At 40.7% G+C, this 17,106-nt stretch overlaps 1 protein-coding gene across 1 annotated transcript in view; it reads right to left on the reverse strand.

The window, feature by feature from the left end:
- The window catches only part of ASCC3 (activating signal cointegrator 1 complex subunit 3), a 670,136-nt gene that overhangs the window by 62,099 nt on the left and 590,931 nt on the right, over nucleotides 1–17,106 (reverse strand). Inside the window, exon 36 of the mRNA XM_044289192.1 lies at nucleotides 16,100–16,234. Within this exon, the coding sequence (XP_044145127.1) occupies nucleotides 16,100–16,234 (135 nt within the window). The remainder of the gene's footprint in view (nucleotides 1–16,099; nucleotides 16,235–17,106) is intronic.

Below are 17,106 nucleotides of genomic sequence, written 5' to 3' on the forward strand. Positions count from 1 at the left end.
TATCACAGATATTTTAAGGTTGCACACACATTAGACACGACATGTAGCGCAGATAATGTCGCTGTCTGCAGCGGCCAAACATTTGCAAGCTATTTAGCGCAGTCAGGTTGCGCTTAACATATATATTGCTGCCAGATACAACTATAGTTCTTAAAAGGACTTTTGGGTCTCCAACAAGTTTTAGCAATTTAGTGCACGCTGCACTAAAAATAATATAGTCCTTAAAGGGGTTGTCCGGGTTCAGAGCTTGATAAACAAAAGAACCCATGCCCTGCAAGATTTAGCCTCAGGGGGGCTGCCAGGGTGAAAATAAGGGTATGTCCAGGTTCAGCTCTGAACCCGGACAACCCCTTTAAAAGGACTTTTAGGTCTATAACAAGTATAAAACTAAAATATTGCTATTTCAATCCCTACACTATCTCTTCCTTCTCCAGCACTCCCTAATACTGACGCGTTTCCGGCCAGCCAATCGCTGTAATGCCAGTAGCCAACATGGCTACGGCATTACAATGAATGGCAGTACTTACCTGCACGTTTATTGGATGCGTAGCAGCCAAGAAACGTGCGGGGAGGAGACTCGAGCATCGCGCTCGAGCACATGCGGTATTCGGACTAGTGTTGGGCCGGGCATGCTTGCCCAACACTAGATATTTGTCATCAGGCAGGGACTTGAAAACTGAATGGCACGAAATACAAGGCATTTCATGAGTAAACCTGTTTCAGTCTGCCAGAATGGGAAAAGGATCACCTTCCAGCAGGACAATGACCCTAAGAATACTCCATAAAGCTACATTGCAGTGGTATAAGATGAAACATTTAAGTGTCTTGGAATGGCCTAGTCAAAGCCCAGATCTCCATCCAATGGATAATATATGGCATGACCTGAAGACTGCTGTACATCAACACAACACATCTAACTTTAACGAGTCTGAGCAGCTTTGCCAGGAAGAATGGGCAAAAATCCCAATGTCTATATGTGCTAAACGGATAGAGACTTGTCCCACAAAGTATTGACTGTCAGAGATGAATACTAATGTGCAAAATATTCTTCTGTATTTATCTAATTATTGCATGTTGTGTAAATCAAATGATGCAAACCACCTGAAATTCAATTTTTATTCCAGATTGTAATGCAACAAAATAGGAAAATCACCAATGGGGTTGGGGGTAATTAAAGTGTAACTGTCATTTTTTTTATTTTAGTCTTTTTGCTAGTTTATTAGAGCTAGGCATGCATACCTGAGTGTCAGTCAATGATTGTCAAAATATCTGTAATTACCTTATAATAACAGCTTTTATTAATGTCCTCTGTCCCTTTCCACTTCTCCCTTAAACGACAGTTGCTAGGGCTTGTCTGTCTTCCTTTAGTATAAACTGAAGACAGAGGGGCGTTCCTCAACACTGCATACCTGTATTGGCTTCAGAGTGAGGAGGCGTGTCTCTCAGTAATCCAATCTGATTGGCTGGCAGGGAGCTGCTGGCTAAAACAAGAATGTATATAAAGTGAGGGAAGGCAGTTCTGACAGGGTTGCAGCCACCTTTGCAGCGCAGATACGAGGTAAATGGGACGACAGTTACTGAGGCCAGCCTATTTTCCTATGGCTACTTTCACACTGGCGTTTTGGCTTTTCATTTGTGAGATATGTTCAGATATGTTGCCCTAATGCATTCTGAACGGAAAAGGATCCGCTCAGAATGCATCAGTTTGGCTCCGTTCCATCTCCATTCAGCTTTGGAGGTGGACACAAAACTGAGCCAAACGGATCCGTTCTGACGCACAATGTAAGTCAATGGGGACGGATCTGTTTTCACTGACACAATCTGGCACAATAGAAAACGGATCCGTCCTCCATTGACCTTCAATGGTGTTCAGATCCGTCTTGGCTATGTTAAAGATAATACAAACGGATCCGTTCTGAACAGATGCAGACGTTTGTATTATCTGAACAGATCTGTCTGTGCAGATCCATGACTGATCCACACCAAACGCGAGTGTGAAAGTAGCCTATAATGTGCAAGCATAGCTGCTGCTGTATTGCAGGGTAGTCGTAACTCCTGGAAATGAGCAGTGTATAATGTGATGGAAAAATGTATCAAGCCAGCAAAGTAGACAATATGGACAATCACAATACATTAGTAAGTGCCTATATGATAAATGCCATTTGCTGAAGTGAGACAACCCCTTTAAACATTTAGGGATTATTTATTAAGACCGGCGTTTTAGATCCGGTCGTATTAACCCCCGTGCAGACGGTGGATCTGCCAAAGTTAAACAGATGTGCCAGCCTCTATATAACTTTGGCGCATCCAACGCTGATCTAAATCTTGGCCAGCTTTCTTGCTGGCATAAAAAATGATAATTAAGACAGGCCTAGCGGTCTAACCCCTTACCGTTCATGCTCCTTTTTCTAGACCTGGCGTGAGCGGGAAAAAGTCCCAGATTGAGGTGCAAATAACCTTTTAGGGGGTCATTTATTATTAATAACCCCTGCGCTTGATCAGCCGAAGTTATGTAAAGACACTGGCCTTTAAATAACTTCAGTGCATCCACCGCCAGTCTAAATATACGCAAGCTTCCATAATGGCATAGATTTAGTACTTTTTATAGGTCTAAAACAGGTGTAGAAAATAATGAGACGGGTCTAGCGGCCCACCCACTTTTTTTAGGCCTGGTGTGAGCGTCGAAAAGTTGCAGACGCAAGTAACCTTTTTTGGGGGTCATTTATTAAGACTAGCTTTTTAGAACCTCCTCGTGCTTCGTAGTAACAAATCGATTTTCCCTGAACTGGAGGTAAAAAAAAAAAATAATAAAGTTTTTTACTTACTTCATCCATTTGAGCACGAAGAGGCTGCCGCAAACATCTTGCTTGAAAATCCAGAGGGAAATCCTGCGCGGCACAAGATTTCTCGCAGGATCTTCAAGCAAGATGGCCACGGTGGCCTCTTCGAGCTCAAATGGATAAGGTATGTATGAATTTTTTTAATAATTTTTTGAAGTACGAGGAAATTCGGCTTAACGGATTCGCAAAAAATACAGACGACGTCTGTGTGCATGCCGTATTTTTTGCAGGCCGCAAAATACATATGGTTGTGTGCATGAGCCCTAAAAGTCATATACTACTACCTCCTCACAAGTACACACTTGGTGCTTAATAGTAGTCATCTTCTAAGTTCCACACAAGCATTCATGTTCACTGCATTATTGTACACTGACTCAGCAGCATTCATTGTTTGCGACTTTGTAAAATCTCCTCTGGTAAACTCTCAGTTTAGACTTCAGTTCAGTGAAAATCAAAAGAAAGCCAGCAATTTCGCAGATGGCTTCATGGCATATGCGAAGGGTTTACGCAAGCTCAGATTTATGTGGGGAAAACAAATAAGAGCATTGGGAAAGCTCTCTCCCCCACACACAGGAGCAGACCACATGGTGAACAGCTGGGGGTTGGCAGTCCTTAAATAACAGTAAACCATACTTTGCTACATTTCTTCAGAAGCAATAAAACAGTAGCACGGAAGGTGCTGGAACTAAGCACTTCAGTTTTTGTTGTTGTTTTTAGTTGTTTTTTTTTACAATGGTGAATTTGTGATTCACAGACACCACCGTTTTCAGTTCACAGAACTACTAGACAAGAATATAAGAATGTCATGAAGATATGCACTGTCTAAAGTCAAACCCATGCCCCCGTGCTAAACACTGAACCCAAAACACCATATGACAAATACTAGATGCAGGACTCTGATGCCAATGGTTTAAAATGTTCCATAAAGAACAAAAAGGTCCTTCTATATGGTAGCATTCATTAGTTAGTCAACTGCAGGCCATATATAGTGCTTTAAAGGGGTTGTCTGGGATTGGGGACATTGCTGTAAGTGTAACAGAGTGACATAAATATTACACATATGCCTGTCCTACCTTAGCCACACATTTCTAAAGCCCTGTTTTCGTATAGCAAATTCTTAGCCGGTAGTGCCTATTTTCTTTTAGACCGTTACGTATTGGGTCCCTTGCAGGAGAACGAAGCCTCTTCTTCAGCTTTGCAGGGAGCCCGGTGACATCATCGTCAGCCTAAGTAATTGTGCAGAGTGCACGGAGGGGCGGTAACTAGGCTTGAAGACATCGCGCTAAGCCACGCCCCTCCGGTCAGGTGACGTCACCGGGCATGGCGCTTTCTAATAAATGAAGGAGGCAGATCACTATGCTACTTAGCATAGAAAACTCCTCCCATGTAAAATACAGGCTAATGAGGCGGAAGGCTGGAGAAAGAAGCAATTACTTTCACCAAAGCACGTTTCATAGGATTACTTGGCCATGCTTATTGCATGCAAACACAAAGGGCATAATATTTGGGAGAGACTGAGCTAGGAGGAGTTTATGGGCGTAAATATGGGGGAGGAATATGTGCGGCTGGAGGCGGAGTATGAATGAGGAGTGCGGATACATGGAGGAGTGGACGATGTGTGGCAGGATTAGGAATACGTAAGAGGGGGCAAGTGCAGGGACGAGTTGATAGACAGCTGAAAACAGAAGAAGCAGTGCTGCGCAGTGCAGTGCGGCAGGAAGTCATCACACACATAAACATCGATGCCAGCGAACACATGCGGGCTGCCATCTTGACTCACCCGTCCGGCGATGCACAGGTTGTCGGGGATCAAAATGATTATTTTTTAAATCGTTTACTCACTATTAATAGATGAGTCAAGGCCCCCCCCCCCCCAATGTTTTTCAGGTATTTTTTACACTTCTGCATGGTTCCTACACAGTGATGGTCAGTTCGCAGTGTTCGCCATTAATAGTGAGTAAACTATTTAAAAAATAATCATTTTGATCTCCGACAACCCCTTTAAGTCTTATTATTGGCACCACCATCCCTAGTAGGCCCAGTAATGTATGATCTATAGCAAAACTATCATCTGGCAATCCTCAGTAGAATGCAATTGAAAGAAGAAGCAAGGTCAAGATGAGAAGGCCCCATCTAGCTCCAAACCAACAGCTGGACAGGACTGGTGTGGTGATATACATACATGTAAAGTGAGTTCACAATTCCTTAAAGACGGTTTTATTAGCATACTGGAGAAATGTGCTTCATATACAAATAAGCCAAGGATAGCAGTCAGTCAGTGTTTCCATGGTAAGCAAGACTTCAAGTTGCTGGTGGTGCATTAATATTCAGTGCAAGTGAGAAACCTGTCTACATAAACATATCAACACATCTCGCCTGTAACAATAGCTCCAGTAGCAGAAATTATGCATGCTCTCACAGGCTTGCATCCAGCCTTCCTCTGCATATTATGCAACAATATAGCATTCAGATGACATGGGAAACTAGAAAGATGTCTTTTCTACCACTACTTAGTAGCTGAAAATAAAAATAATACTTGCTAAAATATAACAAAGAGAAAGGATATTGAGGCCTCCACTTCAGCTCATGTTTTACACTAGTTACTAGTAGAAAGCTTGTCTAAAACCTATACTGATGTGGTAAAGATGTTGGACTATTACCTCCAGCGTTACATGAGTAGTACTGCCCAGATCACTAGTTTTTATTTTCTTACTGTAGTGATATGGACTTTGTAGTGCTACTCATATTACTGTAGATAATAGCCCAAAACCATGGTGACGGATTCCATTTATAGAGTACAGGCATATTTGGAGCCACCCATCATACTTGTTACTTTGGTCATCTGACTTTAAACCAACGCAAGTTCTAGTATGTATGAACTGTGGACAGGTGCCAAATACTGCGCACAATTTTGCTGTATAATTAGCGATGTTCAAAGTGGTACAGTAGTACTATATTCACAGGATGCCCCGTGCATTTTTGCCCTTTTTGTTGCATGATCTTATTTGTCTTTGTCACTGCCTGACACTGTTTGCCACAGTTACGTTTACTGTTGAATGTCAACATGTCAATGTTCTTTTCCATGCCAGTTTTATCCAAAGTTTTCCATTTAATATGCAAGGCCTCTCCTGCTCCATTATAGGAGCAGGAGAACGGAAAGGACGGATTGGGCACATAACTGAGTTGCATGCAGGACTTTTGTCTCCGCTCCAAAATCATTTTCTGAGCGTAAACCTAACGGACCCCATTATAGTCTATGGGGTCCGTAGGCTCCGCTCGCCTCAGTTATGTGCCCAATCCGTCCTTTCCGTTCTCCTGCTCCTATAACGGAGCAGGAGAACGGAAAGGCTGAACGCTGATGTGAACGAGGCCTAAGCTTGGCATGTACGCTGCTCACAAAAATTAAGGGGATCACTTAGGCATCACAGTATAACCCCAAATCATTTAAATTTCAGGGATATCAATTTGTCCGGTTAGGAAGCATAAGTGATTGTGAATCAATTTCACCTGTTTCGGTGCAAATAAAAGTGACAAGTGTGCTGGAGAACCAACAGCAAGACAACCCCAAAAAAGGGAATAGTTTTGCAGGAAGTTTTTAAAGACATTTACTCTGTCCTTATCCTTCCTGACGGATCCTTCTTCACTTTCGTGATTTGCTAGTGTAGACACTACTGGTTGCATTAGGAGGTACTCGCAGCCCAATCTAGTTGCATGGGTATTTCTGCCCAAACATGATAGAACATCCATAGATGCCATCACAAGAAGGTTTGCTGTGTCTCCCAGCACAATCTCAAGAGCATAGAGATGATACCAGGGAAGAGCCATTGTACAAGCAGACCTGGAGAGGGCTGTAGAACAGCATCAACCTGCCATCAGGACCAGTATCTGTTCCTTTGTGCAAGGAGGAATAGGTGGTCAAGTATCCTACAAACTGACCTCCAGCAGGTTACTGGTCTGCATGTTGTTGACCAAACTCTTACCCTGCTTTCACACCTAAGCGTTTCTCAAACGCGCGTTTTACGCGCGTTTTTGTCGTTGACTGTAGTGTCCTATGGCCACAAACGCGCGTCAAAATGCCCCAAAGAAGCTCAAGTACTTGATTATGCGTCGGGCGTTTTACAGCGCGATCGTACGCGCTGTAAAACGCCCAGGTGAGAACCATTCCCATAGGGAAGCATTGGTTTTCATGTGTTGAGCGTTTTACAGCACGTTTGAACGCGCTGTAAAACGCTCAGGTGTGAACTTAGGGTTAGAAGCAGACTTCATGAGGGTGGTATGAGGGCCCAGAACACCACCTGTTAGCTCATTATGAGCAGGCCCTGGATGTGTCGGGAGTGCATGTGGGGGTGATGCACACTACGGAGTTACCTTATGAGTTGTCGTGATATAATTCACACAAATTAGATCTGACTGTGATTTGAATTTTTTACTTAGATTTTTGGGATGATTTTGAGTTCAGCTCCCAGCTGGTTAATAATTTTGATTTCCACTGACACTGACATGACTTTGTTCTCAACAAATTTCACAATTTATATCAGGAAACATTTTCAACTTGAAGGTTTCGTTCATCAAGATCCAGTGTGTGATTTAAGTGTTCTCTTAATTTTTTGGAGCAGTGTATCTTCCCTACCCCTATGCATAACCGTACACATATTAGTATTAAACTACATTTACTACTTGTTAGCACTCTGCAGTCATATTTAGGAAGCTCCTTTATGCATACAGACATAACCTAGTCTATATTTGTACTTCAGAAAATCATGAGCATATTCTTCATGTCCAAACTTTTAAAAGAAATCCTCGGTATTGTTCTGTCTCTGAGTAGCCTGCAAGTGACTGAGTATTTACGTACTAAATAAAAGCCAACATAACATGAAGGCAAAATGAATACAAATGACTCCACCTTCCAGTGGAAAATGCCGGACTTTATTTGGATTACAGCTTTTGGGAAAACACGACTTGATAACCAGTGTGAAACTCAGGTCAGGGGCAGTCAAACAGGTCAGTGATCACTTAAAAAATTCTGAAGGGCATAGTTTTCACCATTTCACCTTTTTACTTAAATCACTATGGCAAACACTGTAGATGGCATTCTTGGTGATCAAGGGTCAAGAGCTCAATGACCTTTGCCACTGTCTACAGAGTAATAAGAGGTCACGCGCTGCTACCAACAAGCCAGCAGTCATCCACATCTAGAATCTGTGTGAGATTTAGAATTAAAAGTACTTTTAGTTCACTTTAGATTGCCAGAGCCAAAATAAATCTGCTAAGAGCTAAACATGTAGAAATAAAAAAACTCATGATGTTGAGTGGCTAAATGTTTGCACCTGCAAACCTGTAAAATATTCAAATACACTTATTGACAAAGAAAAACAACGCACCAAGGAGTTGTTGGAATGAAATGAAACTTCCTATGTCAATGCAATAACGATATATGTAAGCGGTTACAATATTAGAGTGAAAGCACATGTTGATTGGAGAAAACTATACAATTGAAAGGAGGCTCTAGTACTCTGTCCTGGAAGAGATTCGGTTGGGCATGGAGACATGTAGGTTCTATATGGTATTCTACGACACAGTTGTCAACAGATATTGCAGCTGTAGGTCCTGCACACTTGTTTGTCAACGAAGCTGATGTCCCATAAATGCTCGACTGGCGATAAATCTGGCAACCGGGAAGACAAACCAGGTGGAGACATTCCTGAGAAACCCTTGCTGTGTGTGGGTGAGCATTATCCTGCTGAAAAATGCCAGTCAGAAGCCCTGCTATCAGAGGTAACACATGAGGCCACAGGCAATCCTGCACATATCACTGCTGGGGTGGCTGACTGTGGTATGTGATGGCTCCCCAAATCATCACATCAGCAGTTGGGGCCGTGTGCAACTGCACACAAAAGGCAAACCTGAAGCTCTCACCAAGGTGTCCTGTGTGTCTAGCTTGTGGACAACAAAACGGTGGGAGCTGCTCATGCTTGTTGGTGGATCAAACAATCCTCTCTATTGCTGGTCTGTCTGGGCCATCAAGAGCCTGTTTGCCATGTTAGCATGCTCTCACATAACCACTACTCCCAATTTTCTAACAGTTAGGTCAGAGCAGGAGGGTAATTAGTCGAAATGAGTATCCTGCTTCACTCAGTCCAAATATGTGCCCCCTCTCAAAGTCTGTCAACTGGTCACAAGGTCTTCCAGTGCGTTGTAGAGGCAGGTCTAAGAGTCAATCTTTCAACAACCCAAGGTGTAATCTGCCTGAGACATAACTGCATGCAGGGTTTTGCAGCAATCTGACAATTTTACCTGGGTGAATTGTAATTATAATTTTTTTTCAATGACTGTACACACACACAAACTATATATTTTTACACAGCAGTACTGTGTGTGTGTGTATAGTATGTATATATATATATATATATATATATACTATTTTTTTTTTTTTATATATGTGCTGTATGTCAGGGGAGTAAATCAACTTTGTTTGCAAATTGCTTGGCTTGAGGCTAAACTTTCAATGACTTTGCCGCATGATTTTGGTGCCAGATGTTCACATGTTTTCAAAGATCCCATTTGGATTTTAGCTACTTAGATTTGCAATCAGGTTTTTATACATCTAACTGAGCTTCTGTTTCCTCTGGAATCAGAAAATTAACTAGCTTTGTAGCATCTTCCTTGATCTGCCACTCGTGCCCTGAGGATTACAGACTCCACCTGAGCTTGTTTTACAAGCATAACAGAAAAAATTAATCTCTGCTGGCAGCGCTCCCACTGGGACCCTAATGAATAATGATATCCCTCTCTAGCTGCCCTCTCAGTCCGACAGAAAAGCCACTCTAACCTAGAAATGTAGGGGCTGCTGAAACCAATCCAGCTGTGGATTAGCAGTCAGTCAAGCATCCATCTGCTCTCCATGACAGGGTACAAAAACGCAGGCTTACATGGCTGGATCTGGTAAAATGATCAAATCAGTGATGTCATAAAATACTATTAAATAGCTTTATAGTCAAAACAAAAGATCACAGAAAGTATATATATATATATATATATATATATATATAGTATTGTGTCTTACTAGCGCAAACCTGTAATAAAAAAAACTGCCACCGTGTCTATTTTCACATGTAATAACATTACCTAAAGAAAAAGAACATTGCAATCAAAGAAATCATATGTCCATGTAATATAATCATGTAAAAACATCCCATTGTTGTTATTTCATTAGTAAATTACCGTACTTGCGCTGTACATCTGCATATCATTTTACCATTTTGAAATTCAGGGCTAAACTCCAGTCTAGAAATGTATGCTAAACTACGGTATATATAATACCAGTATCCAAAACGTGTACACAGTGCTATACCTAGACAGGAATGTTCTAAATGGCCTATGAGGTCTCACCACATGCATCACTTGAAGTACTGAAGAGGGCCCCACCAGAACTCCAAATCCTCATCTTCACTATCCTACAGCAGGTATGCTCAACCTGCGGCCCTCCAGCTGTTGCAAACCTACAACTCCCAGCATGCCCGGACAGCCTACAGCAGGGTATTGTGGGGGTTGTAGGTTTACAACAGCTGGAGGGCCGCAGGTTGAGCATGCCCGCCTTACAGTAATAGAGCTAAATGATAAAAATGTGTTTGCGCCCATTTCTAAGAAGAGCTTAAAGTGAACCTGTCACATTAAACATGGTGCCTGAGCTGCGGCAGCATGTTCTAGAGCAGAAGGAGCTGAGTATCTGTTCAGCTCCTCCAGCAATATGACATACTGCCTGCAGACCAGACACCATGTTCAACGTAAAAGACTATTCCTATTTCAAAAATTGAAGGCATTTTGTTAGGATATTCGATCACTTTATGATCCAATCTCAGGAATCTCTCATTTGGCACCTTCAGTCTCCCCTGGCTGTGATGGGAATTGTAGTGCCATTCACGTCAATGGGACCATGCTATTGTTTAAGGCACTTCACGTGGATGGAAGCGCAGCAAAAAAGTGAACGGAGGGGGTGCTAAATCAGTGCACTGGTCCCTTCATTCACAGGATTAGTCAATGGGTCAGATGCCACCAACAACAAAGTGATCTTTGCAATATGATGAGTAAAACTATACATAGGGCTGGGCAATTTTGCCCAAAAAATGAATCTTGATTACTTTTCAACCCTATGGACGATTTTCAATTTAAATCTTGATTTTTTTTTATTTTTGTTAATTAAACTGAAAAAAAAAATACCAATATACAAATCATTAAACAGTTTTGTTTTATATTAAATAACTTTTCAACACATTACAAATTCTTTTTGGGGTTGAATTGAAAAGAAGAAAACACAACTGCACCAATTTTTTGGGGCTTTGACATCACGGCATTGACTGTGCGCTAACAATAACATGACGTTCTATTCTATGGTTCAATACGAATATGGCAATACCAAACTTGTATAGTTTTTTGTTTTACTACTTAAAAAAAAATAAAAGCCTTTAAAAAAATTTTTTTCATTGCATTTCCATTTTCTGACAGCCATAACTTTTATTTTTCAATCCACATAGATGTATGAGGACTTGCCTTTTCTGGGATAAACTGTAGTTTTTATTGGCAGGCATTTTTGTGGTACATACAACTTTTTGATCACTGTTATTCAAATTTTTTTTTTTGGGGGGGGGGGGAGGGGGATGACAAAAAAATAAATAAAAATTCTGTGTTTTTCATTTTTTTCCCTGTTACAGACATCGCCAGAATTAATTCAATTAATTGCCCAGCCCTAACTCCACATAAAGACTTCACTGGATTTTAGATATTTTACTATGTCCGGCCAATGCACAGTTGCAGGAGGTAAATGGTAGAAACAGAGAAGCTAATAGAAGTGTGCATGTGACCTCAGTTGCAATTGAAGTGGAGGTAATACATGTTAGGATCCTACGCTTCCATCTGCAGAACTGCTAATGTTTTCAATAATATGAGAGTTAATTCTTTATTTTTATCAATTAACAAAATGCAAAGGGAATGAACAATTGAGTAGCCTACATCCCCAGAGGACCTGTGCTTAGTTCTCCGAGATGTATGGAACAACCTCACTGCTGGGTGTAAGTTTACCTAGAAGAACTTATGCTGTTTTGAAGGCATCAAATATTGATTTGATTTACATTTCTCCTGTTCATTCACTTTGCATTCTGCTAATTTAAAACACCAAATACAGTGGGCTCACTGTTAAGGGTACTTTCACACTAGCGTTATTCTTTTCCGGCACTGAGTTCCGTCCTGGGGGCTCAATACCGGAAAAGAACTGATCAGTTTTATCCCCATGCATTCTGAATGGAGAGCAATCTGTTCAGGATGCATCAGGATGTCTTCAGCAGTTTTATCTCCGTCCAAAATTCCAGAACATTTTTCCCATTTAAATGCATTAATGCCGGATCTGGCCCCGAGTGTTCCGGCAAAACGGATCCAGCATTGCGGTCCTGATCCATCTGACAAATGCCATCAGTTTGCATGCGTTTTGACGGATCCGGCAGGCAGTTCCGATGATGGAACTGCCTGCCGGAATCCTCTGCCGCAAGGGTGAAAGTACCCTAAAACGTATCAAAGGAAGTATATAATAAAAAACTAAAAACTCCTAAAGCATTAATAATAACCCAGGAAGAAGCCTCTGATGAAACGGCGTTTGGGAGGAGGGTGTTATTTCATTGCTTTGTTTAGCTGTTCTCTGATATATTTTCATCACAATTTCTTGCATATCATTTAGGCTTGTGCATTTTCAGTAGATGTGCTACCAGTTACAGCAGCTTTGCTAAATTACTACCAACTTATGACGGCCCCCTCTTATGTCTATATGGGTGGATGTCTGCTACATGATATTTATTGTGATTTTTTTTCTTTAAAAATATACCAATGAAGATGCATTTTCCCATAGTCTTGCAAGGTGTTGTTATTATAGCTTTTGGAGTTTGCATTTTGCATAGAGTAGTAGTAGTACAGCATTTGTTTGCTGATAGGATGCAGATCTATTCATTTTAGAAAATGCAGACAGTACATCGTATGCTGACCGCATCCAATTGTCCATGCCGTTGGCCTGCAAAAAAGATCATGTCCTATTCTAGTCCATTTTGCGGACCTGCAGTTTGCACATTGTGCACGGAGCGTAAGAAAGAAACCAGTTGTGGTAACGTATATGATTTTTCACAGCACTTGTTATCGCACACAAACATCTACATACATGGCTTTCTACAATCAGTCATGCTTAGTTAGCTGATAGGGTTTTAGTCTAGTGCAGCTGTCCAGTCAGTGGATTTAAGACTAAGCCCCAAACAAGAGGAAAATTACCAATATTACAGAATTTAAAAAAAATTATATATGGTGGTCATTTTGTGTAGCATATAATAAACTGAATTATAAACTGTATTAACTATGTAAACCATATTTTTTTTTTTTATATAACACTATAACTTGTATTATTAACTGTTGTAGGTTACTTAGAGACCTTTACTAGCCATTTTTGTGGTCAGTGCTCCAACCCTGCCTTTGTTGTGGAGAGACACACTGCACCAACTGCTCGTGTGATGATCTGGGGAGCCATCACATACGACAGTAGGCCGCTCCCATTCATTGGGCACTAACAGCTCAGCATTATGTGCAGGAGGTGCTTATGGCAGCAGGGGCAGATTGTGAAATTAAAGTGGCCCTGGGGAAAAAAACTGGCCCCATGCTGTAGGAGGGTCCAAATTGACAGAAGATGGAGCAACACAAGTAGGCAGGAACAACAGAAGTAGCCAAGACCTGCAATACCATAGTGCAGCACAAAATACCGTCCCGGTAGAACCAAATACCACAGGACAGCACAACATACTGCAGCACTCGCCACATTATCCAACTTGTATCACCGTCCTGAGGACGGTAATACAGTCGAGTTCAGGAGGGCACCTGCAGCTGTTAAGCCTTATGTACCTGGCCCCCAGTAGGGCTTGGGTGCCCCTGCGGGAAATTTCCCTGTAATGTCTATGGCCAAACCGCCACTGTATGGCAGTGCTTCCAACTGTCATTAACATATAAAGTATCATTTGATTCCAACAACACCTTTTTGGTGCGTTATTTCTTTTTTTTGTCAATTAGCTAATATGTGTGTGAATCTCTCTCTATAACTCTATATATCCCTCTATCTCTCCCTCTATCTATCCATCTATCCATCATAAATTCAGGATTATACAAAACACTGTTATGTGTTTTAATCCTTCGAGTATTGGCGTGTTACTTTACCAGCAAATTTTCCCTGGAGGATTTCATTTAGACGTAATTAACACATTTACCCTATGCCGTGTTATTCCCTGTTGGCAAAACTGTTAAACGCTTCCATAAGTGAAGAGAAAGCATTAGCATCAGACAGATGTAATGTTATTGGATCACAATGGAGGTGTGGAGCAATTGGCTTAATTAGTAAGCTTATTAACATGCAAAATGTTAGTAGTTCCAAAATGCTGTAGTTTTCTTTTTATGAATAGCAGGCCTTCAGAAACCTGCAATTTACACCTTTAATAGGGACTTCCAGAAAAGTTACTTAATTACCAATTATCTCTAGATTTATATTCTGTGATTTTTTAAGAGGCATGGTTAGATTACACCTAGCTGTATCTGGCAACAGACTGCACACCAAATGTTACAGCAGCCACATTACATTTTGTATTAAATGATACTGTATACATATAAAAACACAATAAAGTAGACAACAGAATATGTGTGTGTATATATATATATATATATATATATATATATATATATATATAGAGAGAGCACCAAAAGTTTTTGCCTACTGAGCCTGTGACCACCAGACAGTATTTCCTACCACATAAAATGGTGGTGGTCATTACTGTCTAAATAAAATGACTTGAAGTTACACTTGAAGCTAACGATACTGTGGTATTTCTTAGATAGATACTGTAGATAGAAGCTTACATTTGTATGAACATCCACAAAGAGGGGTTTGCCAGCTCTATATAAACTATGTAAAATAACACATATATAATAACATATATATACTAGAGATGAGCAAACCGATTTGTCTTAGCAGGGCTTCTTCACCTTTGGGGAGCTGTCCTCATAGGTGAAGAATCGCCCACCTACCTCAAGATTACCAGGGCAGGACTTTTAGCCCAACCCTGACAATTTCCTGCCCGCGTCACTGCTCCAAAGGACACAGGCTTTTCTTTAAGGTGGGCATCTCTTCACCTACGTGGATATCCCCCCAAATATGAAAAAGTGCTCCTGATAAGAATATCAATTTGCTCATCTCTACTATATGCTTTTAATACATTTTTGTTTCAGGTGAATAGGAACATGCCTGTTTACATCTGGCTGAAAACCTATCCTAAGTGCTATCTATCACCCAATGCAGACAGATTAAACATATCTAAAAAATAAATCCTAAACAGACAAAAAAAAAAAGTAAAATAAAACTGATCAAGGGCTAGTTTTTATACAGAATAACCAATTTTTTTTCTATTTCAGGTTTACAACAATTGTTTCATGACAAACCCTTTTTAAAATGAAGCCAACAAGGTGAACAGTCGATCCGACACAGATCTGGCTCCCCTCATGATTGTTGATCAGTGATTACTGCCAGGAAAAATTACATCTAGGCATATATTTTCCCCGCAGAAGCTAGAAATTAAGAATTACATGGCAGCCATTCAAGTATTGGTCGTCTATGTAATAGATGTAACATTGGGTCTGCTTTAGTGGTTCTCCAAATCTTGCACAGACATACCCATCATGACCTTGAAATGCTCCAAATGCAATCCTGAGACCACCCCTTTGAAAGGAACCTGTCACCTGGATTTTGTGTATAGAGCTGAGGACATGGGTTGCTAGATGGCTCGCAATACCTAGTCCCCATAGCTCTGTGTGCTTTTATTGTGTAAAAAAAACACGATTTGATACATATGCAAATTAACCTGAGATGAGTCATGTCCCTGACACATCTCACATACAGGACTCATCTCAGGTTAATTTGCATATGTAGCAAATCGTTTTTTTACACAATAAAAGCACACAGAGCTATGGGGACTGGGTATTGCGGATGTGCTAGCGGCCATCTAGCAACCCATGTACTCAGCTCTATGCACAAAATCCCGGTTCCCTTTAAGGATCAACAACTGCACGATACTGCCATGAAATATGTACCATTTGCATAAAACAAGTGTAATGAAAAAAATACTGAAATAATCACACAAAATGAATTGTGCGACAGAAGCACTACAATTAAACACAAAACAACTTTTTTTACTTACTGTCAAAACTGAAAGTAAGTCTTCAACAGAACATTCAGGCTTTAGTCTGTCCCGGAACATCCGAATCGTTTGGTGTTTCAAATAATAATATGAAGCAATCCGTCCATAGGTTTGAGGCTCAATCGTACGATTGTCCTTTAAAAAAAATAATGACAATTTTATCAATATTTCACTTTGAAAACCTTTTACCCTAAAGTATTGAGATTTAAATGACAAAATTGACTAAGTGGGAGAATATACAATGAATAGTTCTAAATTGAGGCGCTCCACAGTTGCAGGTGAATAGTGACAGAAGTGATCATACACCGGTCCTTCTCTGCCTGCGGCAATCCATAGTTTAGCAACAGAATTGATGTGACTAGTTTTTTGTCAATTCTACGGTTATACTGGTTTTACAAGGCTAATGAAAGTTAAAGTGAAGGACATTTATAATTATGGTATGGCTATCGACCACTGGTTACCACCAGGCCCCAGTCTGTTTCCAGCATTAGTGCCGGAATTCAGTTGGACAAAAACTGGTGCTTGTAGTGTTTTTTGTCCGGCCGAATCCCAGCACTAATGCCGGAAACAGGCCGGATTCCATTATAGTTAATGGGCTCTGGCGGTGAAAGGCAGTATCCAGCTATGCCTGATACAATGAAATCCGGCAGGCTGTTCCTCTGCTGGAAGATTTTAAGGCTAGTGTGAAACTAGCCTTACATAGTTACACAGTTAGTATATATGAAAAAAGACATAAGTCCATCAAGTTCAAATAAGAGGGATGAGTAGCGATGGGAATTCAGAAAATGGGAGGGACAACCAGACTTGCACACATTTATTTAAGCATTAGGCCTCATACAGACGTGGACAAAATTGTTGGTACCCTTTGGTCAATGAAAGAAAAAGTCACAATGGTCACAGAAATAACTTTAATCTGACAAAAGTAATAATAAATTAAAATTCTATAAATGTTAACCAATGAAAGTCAGACATTGTTTTTCAACCATGCTTCAACAGAATTATGTAAA

The sequence above is a fragment of the Bufo gargarizans genome, chromosome 4 (genome assembly GCF_014858855.1).
Source record: "Bufo gargarizans isolate SCDJY-AF-19 chromosome 4, ASM1485885v1, whole genome shotgun sequence".
Classification (NCBI taxonomy): domain Eukaryota; kingdom Metazoa; phylum Chordata; class Amphibia; order Anura; family Bufonidae; genus Bufo; species Bufo gargarizans.